The 21,684-nt window shown below is 40.4% G+C and overlaps 2 protein-coding genes and 1 long non-coding RNA gene across 7 annotated transcripts; 2 read left to right on the plus strand and 1 right to left on the minus strand.

The window, feature by feature from the left end:
- The first annotated feature begins 997 nt into the window (after positions 1–997).
- Positions 998–6,880, plus strand: LOC127452748 (tubulin beta chain). Of its 2 annotated transcripts, none has more exons than XM_051718429.1 (4): positions 998–1,141; positions 4,088–4,196; positions 4,346–4,456; positions 4,713–6,880. In XM_051718429.1, exons 1-4 carry the CDS (start codon positions 1,085–1,087, stop codon positions 5,768–5,770), a joined length of 1,335 nt encoding a protein of 444 aa, XP_051574389.1. In that variant the 5' UTR covers positions 998–1,084; the 3' UTR covers positions 5,771–6,880. The 2 variants fall into 2 exon arrangements, with proteins under 2 accessions (XP_051574389.1, XP_051574390.1); XM_051718430.1 differs by having other exon boundaries at positions 4,349–4,456.
- Positions 1,161–8,336, minus strand: LOC127452750 (uncharacterized). The gene is made up of 3 exons (XR_007899307.1): positions 8,286–8,336; positions 2,675–3,358; positions 1,161–2,547 (listed from the first exon to the last, which is right to left on the minus strand). It is a non-coding gene; the product is annotated as an uncharacterized LOC127452750 (long non-coding RNA).
- Positions 7,799–21,574, plus strand: LOC127452745 (mediator of DNA damage checkpoint protein 1-like). Of its 4 annotated transcripts, none has more exons than XM_051718413.1 (10): positions 7,799–7,836; positions 8,298–8,436; positions 9,741–10,349; positions 10,428–10,512; positions 12,734–13,815; positions 15,415–18,035; positions 18,116–18,298; positions 20,086–20,211; positions 20,325–20,435; positions 21,054–21,574. In XM_051718413.1, exons 2-10 carry the CDS (start codon positions 8,310–8,312, stop codon positions 21,261–21,263), a joined length of 5,154 nt encoding a protein of 1,717 aa, XP_051574373.1. In that variant the 5' UTR covers positions 7,799–7,836; positions 8,298–8,309; the 3' UTR covers positions 21,264–21,574. The 4 variants fall into 4 exon arrangements, with proteins under 4 accessions (XP_051574373.1, XP_051574375.1, XP_051574374.1 ...); XM_051718414.1 differs by lacking the exon at positions 7,799–7,836 and adding an exon at positions 7,926–8,105; XM_051718415.1 differs by lacking the exons at positions 20,086–20,211; positions 20,325–20,435.
- Positions 21,575–21,684: the final 110 nt, after the last annotated feature.

Raw genomic sequence — 21,684 nt, forward strand, 5'->3', positions numbered from 1 at the left:
ACTATTAGCTACTAACATAACTATAATGAATCATATGCTGAAGAGCAAATGGTTCAAAGTACACATTTTGACCAAGTTGTACATATTTAGGTCTGTAAAATTATGTTAAAGGAATACTCCGGGTTAAATAAAAGTTAAGCTCAATCGACAGTATTTGTGGCATAATGTTGATTACCACAAAAAAATAAATAAATAAATAATATCGAGTGGTCCCTCCTTTTCTTAAAAAAAGCAAAAATCTGGGTTACAATGAAGCACTTACAATGGAAGTGAATGGGGGCCAATCCGTAAACATTCAAATACTCACTGTTTGAAAAGTATAACCCCAAGACATAAACAATATGTGTGTTAACATGATTTAAGTGTGATAAAATCGCTTACTAACCTTTTCTGTGTGAAGTTATAGCCAATTTAACACCATAAACTAGAAGATAATGATTAAACAACTTTGAACAAAAAGTTTGAACAAAAAATTGGCTCCATTCACTTCCATTGTAAGTGCCTCAAATAATCCTGATTTCTGCATTTTTTAAGAAAAAGAGCTACAAGTTTGTGGTAATCAATATTATATCGATTGAGATTGACTTGTATTGAACCTGGAATGTTTCTTTAAGAGAGTCAAGCTATTTGTTAAAAAGCGTGACTAAAATATTAATTTACTGTTAAATAGATGTTATATTGTGCAGTCTGTCTATGAATGCATTTGTGACAGAGCTATGGTGAGGTGAAAACTTTAATTTTGTGGAATGACGTGATTAAACATTTCGTTTTGCATTTTTGATAGGAAAATCACAACTTGATATATTCAGCAGACTTCTCCTTCTCTCTCTCTCTTTCTTTTTTTGCACATACAATCCATGTTGGCACTCCCTATGTACTTCCGATCCGCACCAGTGAATGTGTCTAGCACCAATCAGGTTTCTCAACATCCAGCAGTGCGTGCAAACCCCGCCCATTACTATTCCAGCCTCGTTCTGGAGACAGTCCAGGAATATAAAGCCTTTGTCCGGCTTTTCCAAATTATTGCTGAGCCACGCCGTTAGTTTGCACATTTATTTGAGAACTTCTCGCACAATTTCTAACAATGAGGGAGATTGTTCATATCCAGGCCGGTCAGTGCGGAAACCAAATTGGTGCCAAGGTAAGAAGAGTTTTTTTCCGAGTATAAAGCGAGTGATTTGGATTTGGCATAAGTATAAAAGAACTATAGAAGGGTCTCACAATGCAACAATGAAGCCCCTATATATAGAGGATGCCAGTGCTTTGACAATACTTAAGATAGGCTTTTACTTTTACAAAATCTAAAATATAATGATTTAGTCTTAATTTTGTGCAGAATTTCTCGACAAATTAGTATTAATAATATTACACAGCACACTCTTTAAGATGTATTTAGACCTGCACAATTAATAATTTATTACATGATAGCAACATGTTGGACAGTTTAATAACATTTTTATAGCCATTTATTCTATATTTATTGAAATCTTTTTAATTAGTCTACTGTAACCTTGTTCTCATTTTGCATGCCTCATCTGAGCTCCTTTTTTCACGACCTAAATTCGGGAAATCTCCTGTTCTATTTACTAAATAGAACAATTGCTCTGTCTTTGAATGAATGACGCTCAAATTCCGCATTCTCAGAAATCTCGTTGTCTATAAATCAGAGTACGATGGGTGAAGTGATTGACGGAGTAGAGGGGGGTTTGTCGTCTTTCTTTCTCCCATTCTTTGCGATGCACCGGGTGTGGCGGGTTTGATCTGAGCAGCCGCGCGCACAATAATTATTACCGTGCCCACCAGTTATCACTGTCACGAGCCCTTTAAACAGCTGTCAGGACCATCAGTGACCAGCGCGCGAGCTATGACACGTGGCACTGATTTGAATATCACATACAGTAATAGCGATATTATCGTGTAGAATTATTTGTTTATTATTATTTTTCAAGTATTTTCTGCATTTATTATTGTATTAAACTCTTTTGACGATGTGCATATATGGAGCGCTGTGATGGACTAATCAAGCGGAGGACTGGAAGGGTGGGGCGACGGAGAACGACAAAGAAAAATCGTTTAAATCATTAAAGTAGCCTATTATTGTGTCGTTAAGTCTTTTAATCAGTTAAATCACCTTGTGTTAGTGTTCCTATGTATTAAGTCACTGTTTAATTTGCTTTCAAATTGGCCCCTTTTTACTGTATGCAATTATTCAAACAAAAGATACAGTTTTGCCCGTTTTATTACATTTAAATATTCCCTTAATTAATTAAATCTGACACAGTACCACATCAACAAAGGGATTAAAGCCGACAAAAAGAACATACTGTAGTTCACATCCAATGACCCCATTAAAGATGCAAATTTTTTTAAAGATTGCCCATGAGATGTCGCATGTCTTCTGTTCCATCAGTAACTGGGTTAAATCTTCCTTTATAAGACTCTGACATGCCTTTCAAATTCTAGTTCTTCAGTGTCTGCTTCTCAGCTGAGGTCAGGGAGTTAATGGTGTGTGTGGACTTAATGGATCTAACAGCTGCTGTCCATCGCCTGCATGGTATAAATATAAATGAAATAGGAGTGAATTACATATTCATTATATTAAACTGATACAGTGGATTGAATAATTGATAAAATTAAACTCATTCAGAAGTGATCATGGGATAATCATATGTACCAATTAAAGGCTGGGCAAGGAGGAGGTGGGAACCGGCTGAACAGTCAACGTAAAGTTTAATGGTAAAACTCAACATAACTCTCTCTCTCTCCCAAACTGGCATCTCCGGCCCCCCTTTATCTCGCTCTCCTGCTGATCATCTGATTCAGCGCCGGCCTTGCACCCTCACAGCCCGGCCACGCCCTCCTCCTCGTCACACTCCTCCCCTGCCCGATTCAGGCTGGGGTGCCACCGGACTGACTTCTCTGGAGGGGAGACGCTGCACTTCCGGCCGTTCTGTCAGTCTGTGGTCCTCCCCGCCTCCTGGGAACCTGGGGGAGTGACGAGGGGAGGCATGAGGAGAGGGAAAGGGTCTCACTCGCCTGTCCCTGGACACGCTGTCGCCCGGTCCTCAACCACTCTTCCCACCTCTGGCGGACGACAGCTCGCTCCTCCCCTGGCAGATGCAACGAGCCCTCCGACCCCTGGCGGACGGAACTGCTCCTCCCCATCTCTGCGGACGGCAGCGGTTCCTCAGGCTCTCGCCGGCCAGCAGCAACCCCTCCGTTCCCAGGCAGATGGCCGTGGCTGCTCCCCAGGCGGATAGCAGCAGTGAGGACTCCGCGACAACACATTCCTCCTCCCTCCCGGGATTCGGCACCACAGTAACAGATAAAGGTCGGGCAAGGAGGAGGCGGGAACCTGCTGAAAAGTCAAAGTAACTTTTAATGTAAACTCAACATAAAACAAACTATCTCTCTCCCAAACTGGTGTCTCCGTCCCCCCTTTATCTCGGTCTCCTGCTGATCATCTGATTCAGCACCGGCTGTGCACCCTCAAGGCCTGGCCACACCCTCCTCCTTGTCACATCAGCTTATTGTTAAAAAGGTCAAAAGGGTGAAACCAAATAATTATGTCAACATGGTATTTTATGCTTAATTTACGTGATGACACCGCAGAATTGTAGGTTGCCCTGAGTTTCAGAACAGGGTCACAGTAAAAGGGCTTTGTTAGTCAGCACCTTTACTGGCCTCGTTCTTTCAAAACAATTATTTTCAATAGCTTAATTCCCAAGAACAATATATTTTCATTGTCCATTTCCTTTGCTTACTCCCTTGTTATGTCCATCTCATCCCCCCTCTCTCTGGCTCTCTCAGATTAAGGTCACTTGGACAGTAACACAGAATTAATGATTTAAACGCCCATATAAGGGGAAGCTTTTTGCTTAAGATTAAAGCCTCCCTCTGAGCTAAAACTCAGTCTAAACTCATGCTATTCATCCAGAAAAACACACTAGTGGTAGATTAGTTTACACTTTTTCTCAAAATGCTGTATAAAAATAATTTATTGAATAAGACTGAATAGAATTTAAGTGTTATATCAGCATGTAATAGCTAAGGGGAAAATGTCTTCATTGCTTTGTGTTGTTTTCAGTTCTGGGAGGTGATTAGTGATGAGCATGGGATAGACCCAACAGGAACGTATCATGGAGACAGTGACCTGCAGCTGGACAGAATCAGTGTCTACTACAATGAAGCTACAGGTACTTGATTTTTCAAAGCCCTTAACCTGCATGTGCCTAGTGAAGATGTTCACTTGTATTTTGCCTTGTACATCTAATTTGTACTGTATGTGTATTGAGCTGGTTTGTGTCTTTCTTTCTCCCTGTCTCTCTCTCTCACTCTCATGGAGGAGGTAAATATGTGCCAAGAGCTATTCTTGTGGATCTGGAGCCCGGCACTATGGACTCTGTGCGGTCAGGACCTTTTGGGCAGATCTTCAGACCAGACAACTTTGTGTTTGGTGAGTGGCTTGTAAAAGGAAATTTAGAGTTGGAATATGATGGAGTCAGATAATAAGTTTGAGATTAGTACATCTCTTTTTGTGTTCCACAGAAAGAAGAAAGTCATATGGGTATCTCTTTATGAAAATAGCAAATTAAAACAAATCGTAAAAAACAAAAACAAAGCAAATGCATATACTGTAGATAACAAATGTGAAATCCCTCATCTTCCACTATACAGTTTAATGTCTGTGCTTCCTTCCTGTCACCCCACAGGACAGAGTGGGGCTGGTAATAACTGGGCCAAGGGCCACTACACAGAGGGAGCGGAACTTGTGGATTCAGTTCTGGATGTGGTTCGTAAGGAGTCTGAGAGCTGTGACTGCCTACAGGGCTTCCAGCTCACTCACTCCCTGGGCGGGGGCACCGGGTCAGGTATGGGCACACTCCTCATCAGCAAAATCCGTGAAGAGTACCCAGACCGCATCATGAACACCTTCAGCGTGGTGCCTTCCCCAAAAGTATCTGACACCGTTGTGGAGCCTTACAATGCCACACTGTCGGTCCATCAGCTGGTTGAGAACACAGATGAGACCTACTGCATAGACAATGAAGCCTTATATGATATCTGCTTCCGCACCCTCAAACTTACCACACCCACATATGGCGACCTCAACCATCTGGTCTCTGCCACCATGAGTGGTGTTACCACCTGCTTGCGTTTCCCCGGCCAGCTAAATGCTGACCTGCGCAAATTAGCTGTTAACATGGTGCCCTTCCCCCGTCTGCACTTCTTCATGCCCGGCTTTGCCCCTCTAACCAGCAGAGGCAGCCAGCAGTACCGTGCCCTCACCGTGCCTGAGCTCACACAGCAAGTTTTCGATGCAAAGAACATGATGGCTGCCTGCGATCCAAGACACGGTCGCTACCTGACCGTTGCCGCTGTGTTCCGTGGCCGCATGTCCATGAAGGAGGTAGACGAGCAGATGCTGAACGTCCAGAACAAGAACAGCAGCTACTTTGTGGAATGGATCCCCAACAACGTCAAAACTGCTGTCTGCGACATTCCCCCTAGGGGTCTCAAAATGGCCGTCACCTTCATTGGGAACAGCACGGCCATCCAGGAGCTGTTCAAGCGTATCTCTGAGCAGTTCACAGCTATGTTCAGGCGTAAGGCTTTCTTGCACTGGTACACAGGAGAGGGTATGGATGAGATGGAGTTCACTGAGGCAGAGAGCAACATGAATGACCTGGTGTCCGAGTACCAGCAGTACCAGGATGCCACCGCTGAGGAAGAGGGGGAGTTTGAGGAAGAGGCAGAAGACGATGCTTAAGAAAGAAACGAAGGGGGTGGAGAGATGGGAACATGGTGGTGTTTTGGGAAGAAGTAGTGTGTTCAAGTCTGGATAAATGTAGCAAAACATTTGGAAGCATCATTTAGTGTCTCAATCAGATGAAGTAGAAATTAGCACTAGACAAATGGGGCCAAAAGAACCAGAGGTATGCAGAAAGAATGTTCTTTAACATTGAATGGGTGAATAACATGTGAGTGTTTATGATTAAAATTCACTCACTTTTTTATTGGAGTTTTTTTTTTTTTTTTTTTTACCAGTCTGACGTCCTCAGTTCCTCTCTGTACACAATAGGCAAGAATAAAGCGTCAAAACATCAAATTACTCAAAGGCAGAGTGATATTTGTAGTTTTGTATTTGAATGGGTCAGGCAGAATATAGATAATGCCTAAGGACACAAAGGTTGGAGGGAAGCTGTATTTGAGTGAGAACCATTGATGTAAACCAGATAGGTGGTGTGGTCAGAGAGGAAGACTACATCAAATTTTTCTTTCATTTTACTATTTGCTTCTTTTTGTCTACAAAGAACTCAAGTGAAAATGATTATTATAGTGTTTACGATTTTTTGTTTGTTACTATTGCACTAGAACAGGGCAACTCTGTGAAATAACGGCACTTCGACAACCTCTTCGTGTCTGATTGCAGTATTTTGACAAAAAGATTTAAAGAGAAATGTATGTTTTGTGAAAGATGAAGGATAGAAAAAGAAAAGGTCTAAAAGAAAGACAAGGTTCAGAATAACAGTGTTATTGAATCTTAACCTTACTTGGACGCCAGCCAACGTCTATAGGAGGAAATAAATTGAATGAAAAGGGCAAAACAGTAAAGTGCTTTATTATGAAGATAGAAGGACAAGGAATTGTTGAATTTAGCATGTTGAAATGATTGTGCAAATATTAAATTCATGGACTCATTATTATGTCATAAATGATGTCCCATATTTGAGCTCATACTCTGAAGTGTTACTGCATTATTTTAAGATATATTTAAATGTTTTTAATATCCCTTGCATATTGTTTGCTTTCCTGTAGGTAAAAACTGAGCCTCTGGAGAAAACCAAAATAAACAAAATGAACATTTTGTTAAAATCAAGACTTTTACTGTGGTTTTTGGTGTGTTTAAGTAGGTGAAACTGGATTTTAAAGAAAGTTTGCGTTTTTGAGGGATTTGCCCTAGTGTATATCCATGATTTATAGTAAAATATAATGCAGCACAATATGTATTAGTAAACCAGCAAAATATACATGCATAGTGAACCATCACAGGAAAGAAAGGTTAAATTAAATATATAGGCTGTTGTGTAAATACACATAAAATATTCAGTGGGGTTCAAAAGTCTAATTTAAACCAAGAAATAAACAAAGCTTTTACATTTTGAAAATCTACAGAATAATAATAATAATAATAATAATGATAGTAATTTATGATGTAAAATGAATTAGACATATTTAATCTGCTGCAATATTTCTAGCAAACTAATCAAATAAATAATTGTGCTCAAACTTGTGGAGTCCATGCCAGCTTGAGTGCATGCTGTTATAATAAATACTAAGAAATTTTCTCAAATTGTCATGCTGATAATATATCATTTTTAATAAATAAAAAAATAATAGAAAATAGAAAAAAGTGAAATGCTACATAGACTTGAAACATTTTCTCAAGTGGACTTTTGAACCTCACTATGTAATATATCAAGGATAAAAAAAAAAAAAAGATTCACCAGGCTTAAACCTAAAAGAACGTCATAAATGTATTAATTATCTATATTAATGCGTCTCATATATTTCTAACGGAGGACACAGTTAATAGTCTTGCCAAAAGCAAAACAACGTGCAAAGCACCATAGTCACCCTCAGCAGAGAGCGGGGAAAACTTCGGACCAAAAAAAGACTGCTGTTTTACTGATGACCAATCAGGCCGCTTTGACGAATTTTTAGCCAATCAATGTGAGTTTAATCTCTGACAGACAGCTTGACTTGCGAATACGTAGTATCCAAGGGCGGGGTTAAATTTTCAGGAAATTGTTTCCAAGTGTTCTGCGTGGTACGGTAAGCGCATGTTTTCATTAAATGCAATGATCACGCACAGTATACCTAAACAAATGTAAACCCTGCTCAAAAACTTATATTTTTGCACGTCCTTGCGTGATAAAGGGAAGCATTACTTATTTCTAAATGTTTCTGATAACTTGCATTGCAATGCATTCACCTCTCTTCCTCATTAAGCATTGTTGTATGTCTTAATCGATACATATATATATATATATATATATATATATTAGAGAAGTTCAGCGTCCTGTGTCCTTATATCAAACAAGGTGCGTTTGTCACTCATATGCATCTTTAGTAATCAGATCAATGACAATACTATTGATGTTGGTTATGTGTATACTGTATGCTACACACTTGAAGAGTTGCATAAAACATAGCGTAGATATTCTTATTTACCTTGGAAACGGTATCTATGACATATATGTCCGTGGTAACGATCATCTCACCTGAACTTTTAGCTGGAGGGGAAGATGGATGCGACTCAGCAGATTGAGGATTCCTACTCTGCAGAAGAAGAGGAGGAGAAAGGAGGAAGAACAGAAAGAGAACAAGTGGCAATATTGAAGGTTTTTACAAATGAACACATCCCAGAGACAGGTGAGACCAAAACCCTCAATGTGTTACTTCCTATACCAGGGTCAGAAATTAAAGGGGGCTGGAGGCAAAAATGCCCCATAATAAAATAATTTGTTTTATATGTAACAACAGCTGTTAAATATCCTGTAATAAACATCCTGTTTTATTTGTAACAAAATCATCTGTTTTATTTGTAACAACAACTGCTAAATGTCAGCATTTGTCACAAATAAATTATATTCTCGGCCTAAGTATACATATAAAATATTATTATTTAGATTGAGAATTTATGATAGCGAATTGTTTACAGTGAAGTGTTTGACACAAAAGGATACCACAGTGTATTTGTATAGGATTAGAAAAAAATGTGCCCTCAAAAAGAAAGACCAATGTAGATGAATGAGAAACGAGCGAGTGAAAGATCACAATATTTCAGCGTTTTGAATCACAATACACTAAATATAAAGAACACTTACTCATGCTGTACATCGCAAGATATGTTAGAAAAATGCCTGCAAATAAACTCTAGCCTTTTTCTCTGCATCCAACTGATGCTTTCATTGAAAGTAATCAGGTGTGAAATGCCTCAAACACAACAGTGAATTCGCTGTTATTCCTTCTCCTTTGAAATGCAAAAATTCAATCCAGTGGGCCCATAACCAAGGAAGTCTGGAGAATTGAACAGGGTTTTGGGAGGGAAATGCACCTCTTCACCATATCTATGCCAGCTTTGTGTACAGGACAGGCACTTGAAGGGGCGGGGTTAAAACTGACTAAGAAATGACTAAGAAATGTTGCCTATTGGCTGCAGTCTCACATATGTCAGCAGAGAAGAGTCAGTCATATCAGCGGAAAAGCAAGTTATGACATTTTAATACAATGGTTTAAGGTAAAAATGCATGGTTGAATCGTCCAAAATATGACCAATAACATGCATTAAGAAAATAAATAGGGTCAGTTTTGATTCTATGCTGACTTAAAGCTTAAAAAAGGACCTAAAAGTATCAAATAAGTAGTCCATGTGACTCATGCGTCTTATTCCAAGTCTTCTGAAAGCATATGATAGGTTTTGTTAAGAAACAAGCTAAAATGTAAGTCATTTTTTAGTAAAAATCTTGATGTCAGTTGTGCGTTTATGAGCACTGTGACAGAACCTTGTTCACATGCACCCCTTATGTATTCATTAATTCTTAATGGACGTGAAAATGTTTACTAAAATAGTTACTTGTGAACTATTCCTTTTAATATAAAGATGTTGTAAAACTAATATCATCTAAACACAGGTGAAATTATGACATTATTTTCCTTTCTCCTTTTCTTACTAGAATTCCCTCTCCACCTCGGAGAGAATGTCTTGGGTCGTGATCCTGCTGCCTGTTCTGTTCTGCTTCCGGCCCGATCTGTGTCCAGTCACCATGCTGTCATCTCCATCTCTGTATTACGCTCTAGTAACAGCCGTTCGGATGACAGTGATGCCGTGGAAGCACTGTTATGGGACATGGGCAGTTTGAATGGAACCAGAAAAGGCAGATTCAAGCTGACGCCTCATGTACGATATGCTTTGGCCGAGGGAGACAGTGTGGTACTTGCTGACGTGCCATGCCAATATATCAGCCTAAACACCTCAAAAAGAGATGCGCATATAGTTCTAGAGAGTGTAGGAACGTCCAAGCAAGAAAAAATGGGAAGTCCATCACTGCCCAACTGTGACTCTGAGTCAAAGATGAGGAAAGGAGTGCAGAATGGATTGAATGAGAAAGGGAGGAATGTCTTGCCTCCAGTGCCTTTATGGAGTTCTGATGATGAACAACCCAAGAGTGCAGCCAGTCTGCATTCACCACAACCAACTCAAAAACAGCCTGAGATCACCCTGGTGCCTGAATCTGACTCTGGGTCAGATGGAGAAAGTGATTCAGATGGGAGGAAGGATTTGGGTAGGTAAAGTGAGGCATAAAACACATTACCGTAAGATATAAAACTCTATATTCATGCTTTTTTCTTTCTTTTTGTAGTTTCAGATTCTGCATCCTCCTCTCATCTGTGTAGTCCCACAAATTCAACATTCCTGACACCTGCAAAAAATGTAATTCCAGAGAGGTATGGAGGGTTTTACTAAAGGGAAAGTTCACCCAAAAATGAAAATTGCCATCATTTACAAACCATAAAATTTTTCCAAACCGTGTGACTTTCTTTCGTCTGCGGACGAGACGAGACAAACATACATGTTTGGAACAACATGATGGTGACATGAGAATTATTTTTTAAACATACACTTCTCTTAACTTTTCTAAAAATAAAAAAAGGAAAGATTTGTACATTTGTTCACCCACAAATTGAAATGTTGTTGTAATTTACTCTCCCTCATGTTGTTTTAACCCCTTATGACTTTATCTTTTCTTCAAAAGATGTGTTAATGAAGCTAGTCCTCTATCTTTTCAATACAATGGCAGTTAATAGTGACTCACTTTAAAGCTCAAAAAAGGCCCAGAGGTATCGTAAAAGTAGTCCAGCGACTCCTGCATCATATTCCAAGTTTTTTGAAGGCATCTTTAATTGAAAATCTTGATGTCTGTTGCACATTCATGAGTGCATGAGAGAAGCTTCTTCATGGTGGCACGTGAAAAATTGGGTTGGTTTTAGCACTGAACAACTCAAGTTGTCCTGTGAACATGCAAGCCACTGTGAACAAGCTTTTCTCATAGCGCTCATGAACGTGTAACGAATGTCAAGATTTTCACTGAAAATTAAATCAGTTCTGTTTTTTTTTTTTCCTCACCAAAACCTATCGCATGCCTTCAGAAGACTTGGAACATGACACACAAGTCACATGGATTACTTTTATTAAACATTTGGGTCCTTTTTTAAGCTGTGAAGTGAGTCAATATGAACTGCCACTGTATTGAAAAGACAGTACTGTAATGATCTCCTTCAAGCCCCATTCACATCACCAACAACACTGTCTCTTGGTGTCGCTAGTCTCTGTACTGTGAAGTCGCTAGTGGGCATTCCTACTGATGATGCTCTAACGTAATTGGTGGACTGGACATCTGGCCATAGTAGCTTTTGAAATGCTGATTACAGGTGATACTGCTGGTAAAAGTAAAATATCTTTCTAAATTGACATGGAATCAGTTCTTTAGCCCCTAAAAATTAACATTCTGCTGGGGAGAGTGTTTTATATAACCTGCAAGACAAACGTTATATCAATGTATGAATCAAACTCTCTCAGAATGACGACACGGTTTTCCACATGTCGTTTTTATTAGCCCATATCCATGTATGTGGTTACAGACAAATGATATAGAACATTGAAATCACTCACAGAAACATTTAAAACAAAAATTGTCTAAAGTAACTCTCACTCACAGCAGATGGGTGACATGAGCTCCACTGCCTTCACTCTCATTGGTAGCTGCTTTTGAATGTCACTCATCATTTGCATAAAGTTAAACTTTTTTAATTTTGTTGTGTCATTCTCCACACCGACATTTTGTCGCCAACAGTCTGTCGCTTGTGTCGCTCTGCTCTCATTGAAAATTAATGGGAACGTGTCTCTTTGTCACTCTGCAGGAGAAAGTCATACAGGTTTGGAACTACATGGGTGAGTAAATTATGACAGAAGTTTATTTTTTGGGTGAACTATACTTTTAATGTGTTACCACATAGGGTAAGTGATATAACTGTATAAAGACTAATGCTTTACAGGGATAGTTCGCCCAAAAATGAAAATGTACTCACCCTCATGCCATCCCAGATGTGTATCACTTTCTTTCTTCTGCAGAACACAAATTAAGATTTTTAGAAGAATATTTCAGCTCTGTAGATCTATACAATGCAATTTTGAAAAAGATGTAAGCTCCAAAAAGTACATAAAGGCATCATAAAAGTAATCCATACGACTCCATTGTTTTAATCCATATCTTCAGAAGCGATATGATCGGTGTGGATGAGAAACAGATCAATATTTAGGTCCTTTTTTGCTAGAAATACTTCCAAATTCATATGGATTACTTTTATGCTGACTTATGTGACTTTTGGAGCTTCCAAATTTTGACACCCATTCAGTTGCATTGTATGGACCAAAAGAGCTGAGAAATTCTTCTAAAAATCTTCATTTAAGTTCAGCAAATGAAAGAAAGTCATACACATCTGGGATGGCATGAGGGTGAGTAAATGATGAGAGAATTTTATTTTCCTTTAAGTGTAAATCTGTGTTATAAACCATCATCCCATTCCCTTACCAGTATATTCTACAAATACTCATCTGTCATCTCTACTCTACTTAAAATAAGTTTTGCTGTTCTTTTGTTTTTCTCAGTGAAGATGAGAGCTCCATCACTCTGTCTTCAGATGCAATGGACAGATTCAGACTGACAGAAAGATCAAGTGAGCCCTGTTCAAGCTCATCTATGACTGGTAAAATAGCCCTAAACTTGGACAGTAATTCTGATGTTGAGGAGACAGAGAAAAGCAAAACTGAATCAGAGGCTCAGATTGAAGTTGTTCCAAAAGTGGAACCAGTATCTTCAGCTGGTCTTCATATGGACAGTGATACTGATGTAGAGGAAGAGGAGACAGAGAAAAGCAAGATAAAGCTGGAACCAGTATCGTCAACTGATCTTCATATGGACAGTGATACTGATGCTGAGGAAGAAGAGACAGAGAAAAGCATGACTGAACCTGAAGCTCAGATTGACGTAGCTTCCAAGAGGGAATCAGTAACTTCAGCTGATCTTCATATGGACAGTGATACTGATGTTGAGGTAGAGGAGGAAGAGAAAGGTAAGGCTGAACCAGATGTTCAGATGGAAGTAGCTCCAAAGGTGGAACCCACAGCTGATCTTTATATGGACGGTGATACTTATGTTGAGGACGACAAGCCTCCCATTCCTGAAAATGTCCACAAAAAGAACAAAGAACCTCCCAGAGTTTTAGCAGAAAGACTTTCACCAGCCCCCGCTCACACAGAATTCTACTTGAACAGTGACACTGATGTTGAGGATAACGATCCCATGGAGGTTTCCATGGTGACAGGGGTTTCACATCCAGTCAGAGAGGAAAGTGACATCAGACCTATATCAGCTCCAGGGACAAAGTTCCACATTGACAGTGACACTGATGTAGATGAAGAAGCTGAAGACAAGGAAAAGACGGAGGCCAGAGACCTTCTGCCAAATAGTGAAATAGATGATGAGGATCCTCTTAAACCTTTACTCGTCAGAGCACTGGATGTTGCAGTGAGTCAGAATGCTTCCATGAGCAGCAAAGCCGAGCAATCAGAAGAGAGCACCTTCAAAAAACAAAACCATCCTTACCAAGCACAGATTAGATATGAGGAACCCACCCAAGCTTATGAGCACTCAGAAGAAGACTGGGACCTGCAGCCCACACAGGCATACGGTAACCATCCTATTCACTTCCTGCCTAATAATCTCATTCATTTTTTATTATAGAATTCATACACAGTACTGTGCAAAATTTTAGGCACTTGTGAAAATGCAGTGAATAGTACAAGTGCACCAATACCATTTTTGAAGACCGATACAAGTACCTAGTACCTAGTCTTAGAGTATTGGCCAGTACCAAGTGACTGTACATTTGATACAGTGTTTCACTAATTACAAATGACAGTTCATGGATATAATGACCAGGGTGTAGCTTATCTTTAAAAGTAACCCAGCTCACACAGATGTTTTGAATAACGATGTTCATGCTTTATCGCCGTTACTTTACGCATATTGTTGTGTCTAATCGCGGAGTGGACAATTCACCATTAGTGTTGATTGAGTGTTCTGAGTTTGTTGTGCCCGATAGTGTTTGATGTTTGATTGCTTTGTCCTATGTTGGTGGGCAGTAAAAGTGAAACTGCAAACTGCAATCACCTTGTCCACCTTGACCTTGTCTTTATACATAATGGATATAATTTTCGAAGACGCTGTGTTTAGGACTAGAATGACCGTCCGGTGCGAGTCTGATGAAAGAGCTCCATCGCTCTCTCTTTCTTTCAACACACAAGTGTACACACAGAGAGAGAGAAATAGAGAAAGTAGATGCATTTGTATATCACATGAAGATAAATAAAATTACATCTGATGTGCTAGCTTGAGCTGGTTTTCTTTCTTGTTTTATCTGACAAAATGACGGAGGACATTTGAAATTATCCATAAAAAAATCATGGATGACTGACAAGCGCAAGTCTGGTGAAAGCACTCTCTGATTATGTCAATATACTTGTACTCAGAAACATGAAAGGATGATACGAATTCCAAGTATGAGTGTTAACCCTCCAGTATCGTCCTAAAATGAGTACTAGCTAGTATTATCAGTGCATCCCTAATGAATATGTTTTATTTATCAATTACCCAATACAAAGTGCAGTAAACATAAAAAAAAAGCTAAATCAATATTTGGTGTGACCAACCTTTGCCTTTAAAACAGCACCAATTCTCCTAGGTATACCTGGACACAGTTTTTCTTGGTTGTTGCAGATAGGATGTTCCAAGCATCTTGGAGAACTTGCCACAGTTCTTCTATGGATTTAGACTTTCTCAATTGCTTCTGTCTCTTCATGTAATCCCAGACTGACTCAATGATGTTGAGATCCGGGCTCTGTGGGGCCATACCATCTGTTGAAAGGCTCCTTGTTCTACTTCTATTCTGTTTGCAAATGGAATGTTTGGACATCTAAAAGTGATATTTCCTACTGACACTAATTTGAAGATATAAAATAACCGTCTTAAGACAAATGTTTTTGTGAAACATCTAATGCGCTGAAGACTTTTGCACAGTACTGTGTTAAGTAAATTCTAAAGTTTTTTTTTTTTTTTTTTGCAATCCCTTTTGATACATGCCTAATATCTTATAAAGTTAATATTACCTTTGAAACCATCTAAAGGTGCCTCTACTGTGTGTGTTGGCTTAATATCTTGGAGACTGTCATTTTTTAAACTAAAATTTAAGGGAAGTGTTGTGTTTTATGTCTTTTAATGTCATTTCCAGGAGTTACTGGAGCCAGTGCTGGGCTCAGGCCAAAACAACTTGACCTTGAGGCTACACAGGCATACGGAACAGAGATAGACAGAGAGGATGAAGAGGTGGAGGATTCTCTGGGTCATACCCAAACCTACTCCAACCTCTCCACTGCTGAAACCCAGCTCATCCCTACTGCAAAGGCTGAGGAAGATGATGATGAAATGATGCTTGATGACTCTCACCTCTCCACAGCAGATACTCTGATCATCTCCAGCACCCCTAAACAAGAAGAGCAGTCACAGACTTTCGCACTTTTCAATGCCCCCACACAACTCATCTGGGCTGGAGAGGAGAAAGAGGCAGATCAGAGTGAGCCCACCCAGCTTGTGGAGTCCGATACTACCAATGAAATGCAGTGTGCACAAGAGGGTGAGGAGGAGGAGGGGAACACGGAATGGGGTAGAAGGAGAACCCATAGTGGAGACAAAATCCAGAAAGATAAAAACAAGCCCAACTCCCAGATTTTCATTGCAGAAATGCAGCCTATGTATGAGGAAGAAGAGGCACCAGATGAAGATCTGAACAGTGGGGTTAGCAGCGGGCAAATAGATGAAGATAAATCCAAACAATTCCAAAAACCCTCCATCTCTCATGTCTTCATGGTGGAAACACAGCCAATGCATGAGGAAGGCGAGGGACAGGAGAAAGAGCTCAGTGACAAGATGCTGTCTAGAAGATCATGCAGAGGAAGACTGAAAACAGAGGAGGACATCCCTCATCATATAACAGAAACAGAGCCTGTTTGTGAGGAAGAAAAAGAAAGGGATGAAGATCTCAACAGTGGAATTAAATCCAAGAGATCCCGCAGGGGTATGCAAAAAAATGAAGGTGAACCTGCACAGTCTGTCGGACCAAACTCTGATCACAACGTTGCTGAAACACAGCCCATGTGTGAGGAGAATGCCCAAGAAGAACAAGCAAGCACAGACAGCTCACTTAAAAGAAGACAAACTAGTGGCCGAAGTCAGAGGAAAGAGAAGGCAGAGGAGGCTGGTGAGACAGCAGCATCTAGTAAAGGCAGAGGAAAATGTAGAAAAGGTCAGAAAGGAAAAAGGAAGAGGGGAAAAGCATTGTCTGAGGAAGAGGAAGAGAGTGAGGAGGAAAAAATAACAACGAGGAGGGGAACAAGAAGGACTGGTTTGAGAAAGAAATGTAGAGAAGAGGAAAGATTTGAGGAGAACGTAGAGCAGAATGCACATAAAGAGAAAGAGCTGCAAGAACAGGAGAAAACAAGGTTAGAAAGAGAAGAAAAGGAGAGACTGGAGTGCAAGGGAAAGGAAAAAGAAGAACATAAAGAGCGAGAAAAAGAAATAAAACAAAAGGAGGTAGAAGAGCCAGAACGATTGAAAAGGGAAGAAGAGGAGGAAAACAAGAGAAAAGAGAGGGAAAAAGAGGAAAACAAACTGTTAGAAAGAGAGCTGACGGAACAATTGGAGAGGGTGAGAGAAAGAGAAGAGGATGAAAGAATCAGGATGGAGAAAGAAGAAAAGGAGAGAACAGAGAGGTTAAAGAGGGAAAAGGAGGAAAACAATCGGTTGGAAAGAGAGTTGAAGGAAAGAGAAGAGCAGGAAAGGAGAAAAAGAGAAGAAGAGGAAAAAATCCAAAAAGAAAAAGAGGAAAATGAGAGAATAGAGAGGTTAAAGAGGGAACAAGAGGAAAAAGATTGTTTAGACCGAGAGTTGAAGGAAAGAGAAAAGATGGAGAAGTTGGAGAGGAGAGAAAGAGAAGATGTAGAAAGACAAAAGCTTAAAAAGGAAGAGGAGGAAACATTTCAGAGAGAGAGGAGGGAGATGGAACAAAAAGACAAGATGGAAAATGAGGAGTTTTTACAAAGATTAGAGGCGGTGAGACAAGAAAATAAGAAGCTTGAGATGAAAACTGAAAAACGGCAGAAAAGAAAACAAAAAGAGACAGAGAAGAACCATTCAGAGAATGAAAAATTGGAGGAGGAAAAGACAGATCTAAAGGTACCCAGTGACGAAGCTCCAGGCAGAATGACACGTCGCCAATCAAGCTCCTCAATGAACTCGGAGCAGTCTGTATCCTCACAACAGGAGCAATCTAGCCAGAAGGGCCGAGGGAGGGGCAGGGGGCGAGGCCGAGGGAGACAGACAGTTAACGAGGAACCAGTCAGTGTCAGACAGTCTGGCAGGAGAAAAAACATTCCAGGTCCTGCTAGTGAAGTTGAGGAAACAGAGCAGGACTCCAGTTGCGTACCCCAGTCTCGATCTCGCTCCAGTTCTGAAAGATCCCCTAACAGCTTGGGAACTCAGAACCAAGGGACAAGGGGAAGAGGAAGAGGGAGGCAAAGTGTGAAATTACCAGAACAAGTAGAGGAAATTACCCAAGCCAAAACTTCAGGAAGAGGCAGGGGGAAAGGAGGTAGGCGTTCTGGTGCAGAGAATATCAATGCTGGAATGAGCAATGAGCATGAACAAGATGCAGAGGCAGTAGAGGAAGAGCCTGCTATAGCCCAAAGCAACAGCAGATGTCGTAAGAGAGCAGCCAACACTAGCACATCCACAGATGAGATGCCTCCACCCACACCGAAGACACCACGATGCTCTGTAGCCAGTCAGATGCACAAGGTCACACAACATTCACATAAACATTCAATAGCCTGGTTTATCAGTGTGGAATACACCAATCACTTTCGTTCTCCTTTTAGGTGTTATTTACTGGGCTGACTGATGAGGAAGGGGAAAAAGTAGTTGCCCGGTTGGGTGGGAGTCTGGCGAGGGGGGTGAACGATATGACTCATCTGGTGACTGATAAGGCTAGACGCACTGTTAAGTTTCTGTGTGCTGTTGCCAGAGGAGTGCCTATTGTGACTCCTGACTGGCTAAAGAAGGTGAGTGAGTGCTTATTAATGGCCATGATTGGTGTTATAGAGTGCAACTGTCTGGATCTGGAAGTAAAAATCCCATTAATATTTTCCATAGGGAAACTGATTATTACGTTTGTAAACCTTTAAAGACAGACCTACCGTGACCTCTGAGGTATATGATTCTGTTGAAGCCACCTGTTCACATCATTTCACCTTTATTTTTTAAAACACTACCCATGATCCTGAGGAAAGATAATCCATAAGACTCCAGTGGTTAAATCCATATCTTCTGAACCGAGATGATAGGTGCATGTGAGAAACAGATCAATATTTACAGTAAATCCTTTTTTAACTGTAAATCTACACTTTCACATTCAGCCACCTATTGGTTGGGGCTGGTCAAAGGTGGAGATTTATTTTTATAAGATTTGTCATGTGAGGTATTTGCATTGCCATGGATGCAGATGTAATCTCACATTCTCCACTCGTTTGAGACATCCAGGATGAGCACACAAACGCACTATTGTGAGTAAAGAAACAGATAAATACAGATCTAAACCAAAACCAACCAAGCTAATGTGTTTCAAATGCCAATTCGATTACGTCACACGTGTACCGCTGCTCACCGTAAGCATGATTTAGAGTTAAAAAAAGTACTTCAATATTAATCTTTTTCGCACTAAAAGCAATTGTGTCAATTTAGAGGACAGTAATTGAATAGCTGGTGTTGTATGGTTGACGTTTATGCTGGCTGAAATCTCCATTCACTTGCAATTTAAGGACCTACTGAGCTAAGATATTTTTCTATTTTTCTTCAAATGTGTTCTGGTGAAGAAAGAAAGTCATACACATATTCGCCTTTTGTCCTATTTTCAAGTTCTTCTATGCTTAAAATCAAAGTTTGTAATGTAATTCACCTTGGAGCTGGTTGATTTGGTTCTTGGCATAGAACTCTTTTATGAAGGATTTTATGAAATCCCAATGGAAAAAATGAATGGGAAAAATGACCAGTCACTGTTGTGCTCTATAGCCATGGACTGCCCAGTAGGGGTTTTTACCACCATTTACATTTAGCTGTTTGGCAAATGCTCATTTTTCCAAAGTAACTTAGTGCATTCAAGGTGTATATTTATCAATATGTATGATCCCTGGGGGGCCTGGGTAGCTCAGCGAGTAAAGACACTTACTACCACCCCTGGAGTTGCGAGGTCGAATCTAGGGCGTGCTGAGTGACTCCAGCCAGGTCTCCTAAGCAACCAAATTGGCTCGGTTGCTAGGGAGGGTAGAGTCACATGGGGTAACCACCTCGTGGTCGCTATAATGTGGTTGTCCCTCTCGGTGGGGCACGTGGTGATTTGTGCATGGATGCCGCGGAGAATAGCGTGAAGCCTCCACACGTGCTATGTCTCTGCGGTAATGCGCTCAACAAGCCATGTGATAAGATGCACGGATTGAATGTCTCAGACGTGGAGGCAACTGAGATTTGTCCTCCGCCACCTGGATTGAGGCGAGTCACTACGCCACCACGAGGACTAAGAGCACATTGGGAATTGGGCATTCCAAATTGGGGAGAAAAAATAAATAAATATGTATGATCCCTGGGAATCAAACCTGTGACTTTGGCATTACTCTTCCAATTGAGCTATAGAAACCATGACTAGATCATACTTTAAAGTAACTTGAATTGAAGTATGACACATCAATTTTAGAAGCCAATTTGGGAGATCTAACATAGTAGATATAATTGATAACTGAGTAATTATAAAACTCTAACTGGTACATTAAAGAGAGTCCCTCTCTTTATTCCTTAGTGTGGCAAATCCAGCCATTTCCTCTCTGCTGATGAATATTTATTGAAGGATGTCGAGCAGGAGAAGAAGTTTAGTTTCAGCCTACAAAAGGCACTGCAAACAGCTCAAAGCCAGCCTCTCTTAAAGGTATGGCTGCTTGTGCAATGCTCCCTCATACTCTCTCATACATTGCTTCTTGAGCCTTCAAATGAGTCTACCCTTCAAATCACATATATTCTCCTCTAACCTTGCTTTTATAGGGTTATGAGATTCATGTGACGCCATCTGTCATGCCAGAACCATCTCAAATGAAAGAAATCATCATCTGTTGTGGAGCACGTTTCCTTGCCAAAATGCCCTCTGGTCATAAGGTATCCAAAAACATATGCATTCTTTCTGCTACATTTTAATGCATATATTTTCATTACCTGATTGCCAAAAGTATGTGGACATCCCTTGTAATTAACCGAACTGGCCCTTAAGACAAATCTAAATGACATACAATGACATTCTATAGAAATTGTGTGCTTCAAACTTTGTGGCAACAGTATGGATAGGACCCTGTTCCAGCATGACAGTGTCCGTGTGCACAAAGCGGGGTCCAGAAAGAGATGGTTTGCTAAGTCTGGTGTGAACAACTTGACTGGCCTGCACAAAACCCATATCTGAACCCCAGTAAACACATTTAGGATGAATTGCAATGCCGACTCCAAGCCAGACCCCATCGCCCAGCACCAGAGTCTGACCTCACTGATGCTCTTGTGCCTGAATGAGGGCAGATCCCCACAGCTCTGTTCCAACATGTAGCAGAAAGCCTTACCGAAAGAATATCGGCTGTTAGGGAGGACCAACTCCCTTTTAATACCCATGTGTTTGAAATTAAATGCTCAGTTGAGTGGCCACACACTTTTGGCCATATATTGTATCTTCCTATCAACCTTTAATACTGATTAACCTCCTTCGCTCTCTGTTTCCCTCTGTCTGTTCAGGAACACACTGTGGTGGTGTCATGTGAGCAGGATAGAGCACTTTGTGAGAAGGCAGCGAGTGTGTCATTGCCCGTGGTCAGCACAGAGTTTCTATTGACTGGCATTCTGCAGCAGAGAGTTGACCTGCAGGCCTATTCTCTCACTTCCTCTCTCAGCACGTCCAATCAGCCTGCAGCCCCCAAAGCTCCAGCCAGGAGCCGTAGGAAGTAATGACATTGACATTGGACAGGACTTTCCATGTGTTATATTTGTGCCAGTCTTGTATCTGATTAAAGACTGCTTAAGAAGATGAATAAGAGAATTAATTACATTCCAGTTTTATAAACTAAGTAATTAATTAGATTAGATGTGAAATGCTTGCTACAGTTGTAACCACACACCCACTGATTCCTGTGAATGTGAGAGCTCAAGAGAATGTGAGAGGTGGCTGCCAATGAATTAAGAGTGTATTTGGAATGGGAGAATGAGCTCCCCTGGGTTTATCAAATTACTTCAATAAACTCTTTCCGAGCCAGAATAAAGAGCTGTGCATCTTTAACCTTTCAATTTAAAAGTACTAAATGCGTTTTTCTTTTCCAAATAGTAGGCCTATATGTGACATAAAGACTAGACAATTGGAGGAGAAAATTGA

Source organism: Myxocyprinus asiaticus, chromosome 15, assembly GCF_019703515.2.
Source record: "Myxocyprinus asiaticus isolate MX2 ecotype Aquarium Trade chromosome 15, UBuf_Myxa_2, whole genome shotgun sequence".
Classification (NCBI taxonomy): domain Eukaryota; kingdom Metazoa; phylum Chordata; class Actinopteri; order Cypriniformes; family Catostomidae; genus Myxocyprinus; species Myxocyprinus asiaticus.

Coding starts and splice junctions, on each gene's coding strand:
- LOC127452745 (XM_051718413.1), top strand. CDS start 8,310: ATGGATGCGACTCAGCAGATTGAGGATTCCTACTCTGCAGAAGAAGAG. Junction 8,437..9,740: donor TGAACACATCCCAGAGACAG/GTGAGACCAAAA, acceptor TTTTCTTACTAG/AATTCCCTCTCCACCTCGGA. Junction 20,436..21,053: donor AAATGCCCTCTGGTCATAAG/GTATCCAAAAAC, acceptor CTGTCTGTTCAG/GAACACACTGTGGTGGTGTC.
- LOC127452748 (XM_051718429.1), top strand. CDS start 1,085: ATGAGGGAGATTGTTCATATCCAGGCCGGTCAGTGCGGAAACCAAATT. Junction 4,197..4,345: donor CTACTACAATGAAGCTACAG/GTACTTGATTTT, acceptor ACTCTCATGGAG/GAGGTAAATATGTGCCAAGA. Junction 4,457..4,712: donor ACCAGACAACTTTGTGTTTG/GTGAGTGGCTTG, acceptor GTCACCCCACAG/GACAGAGTGGGGCTGGTAAT.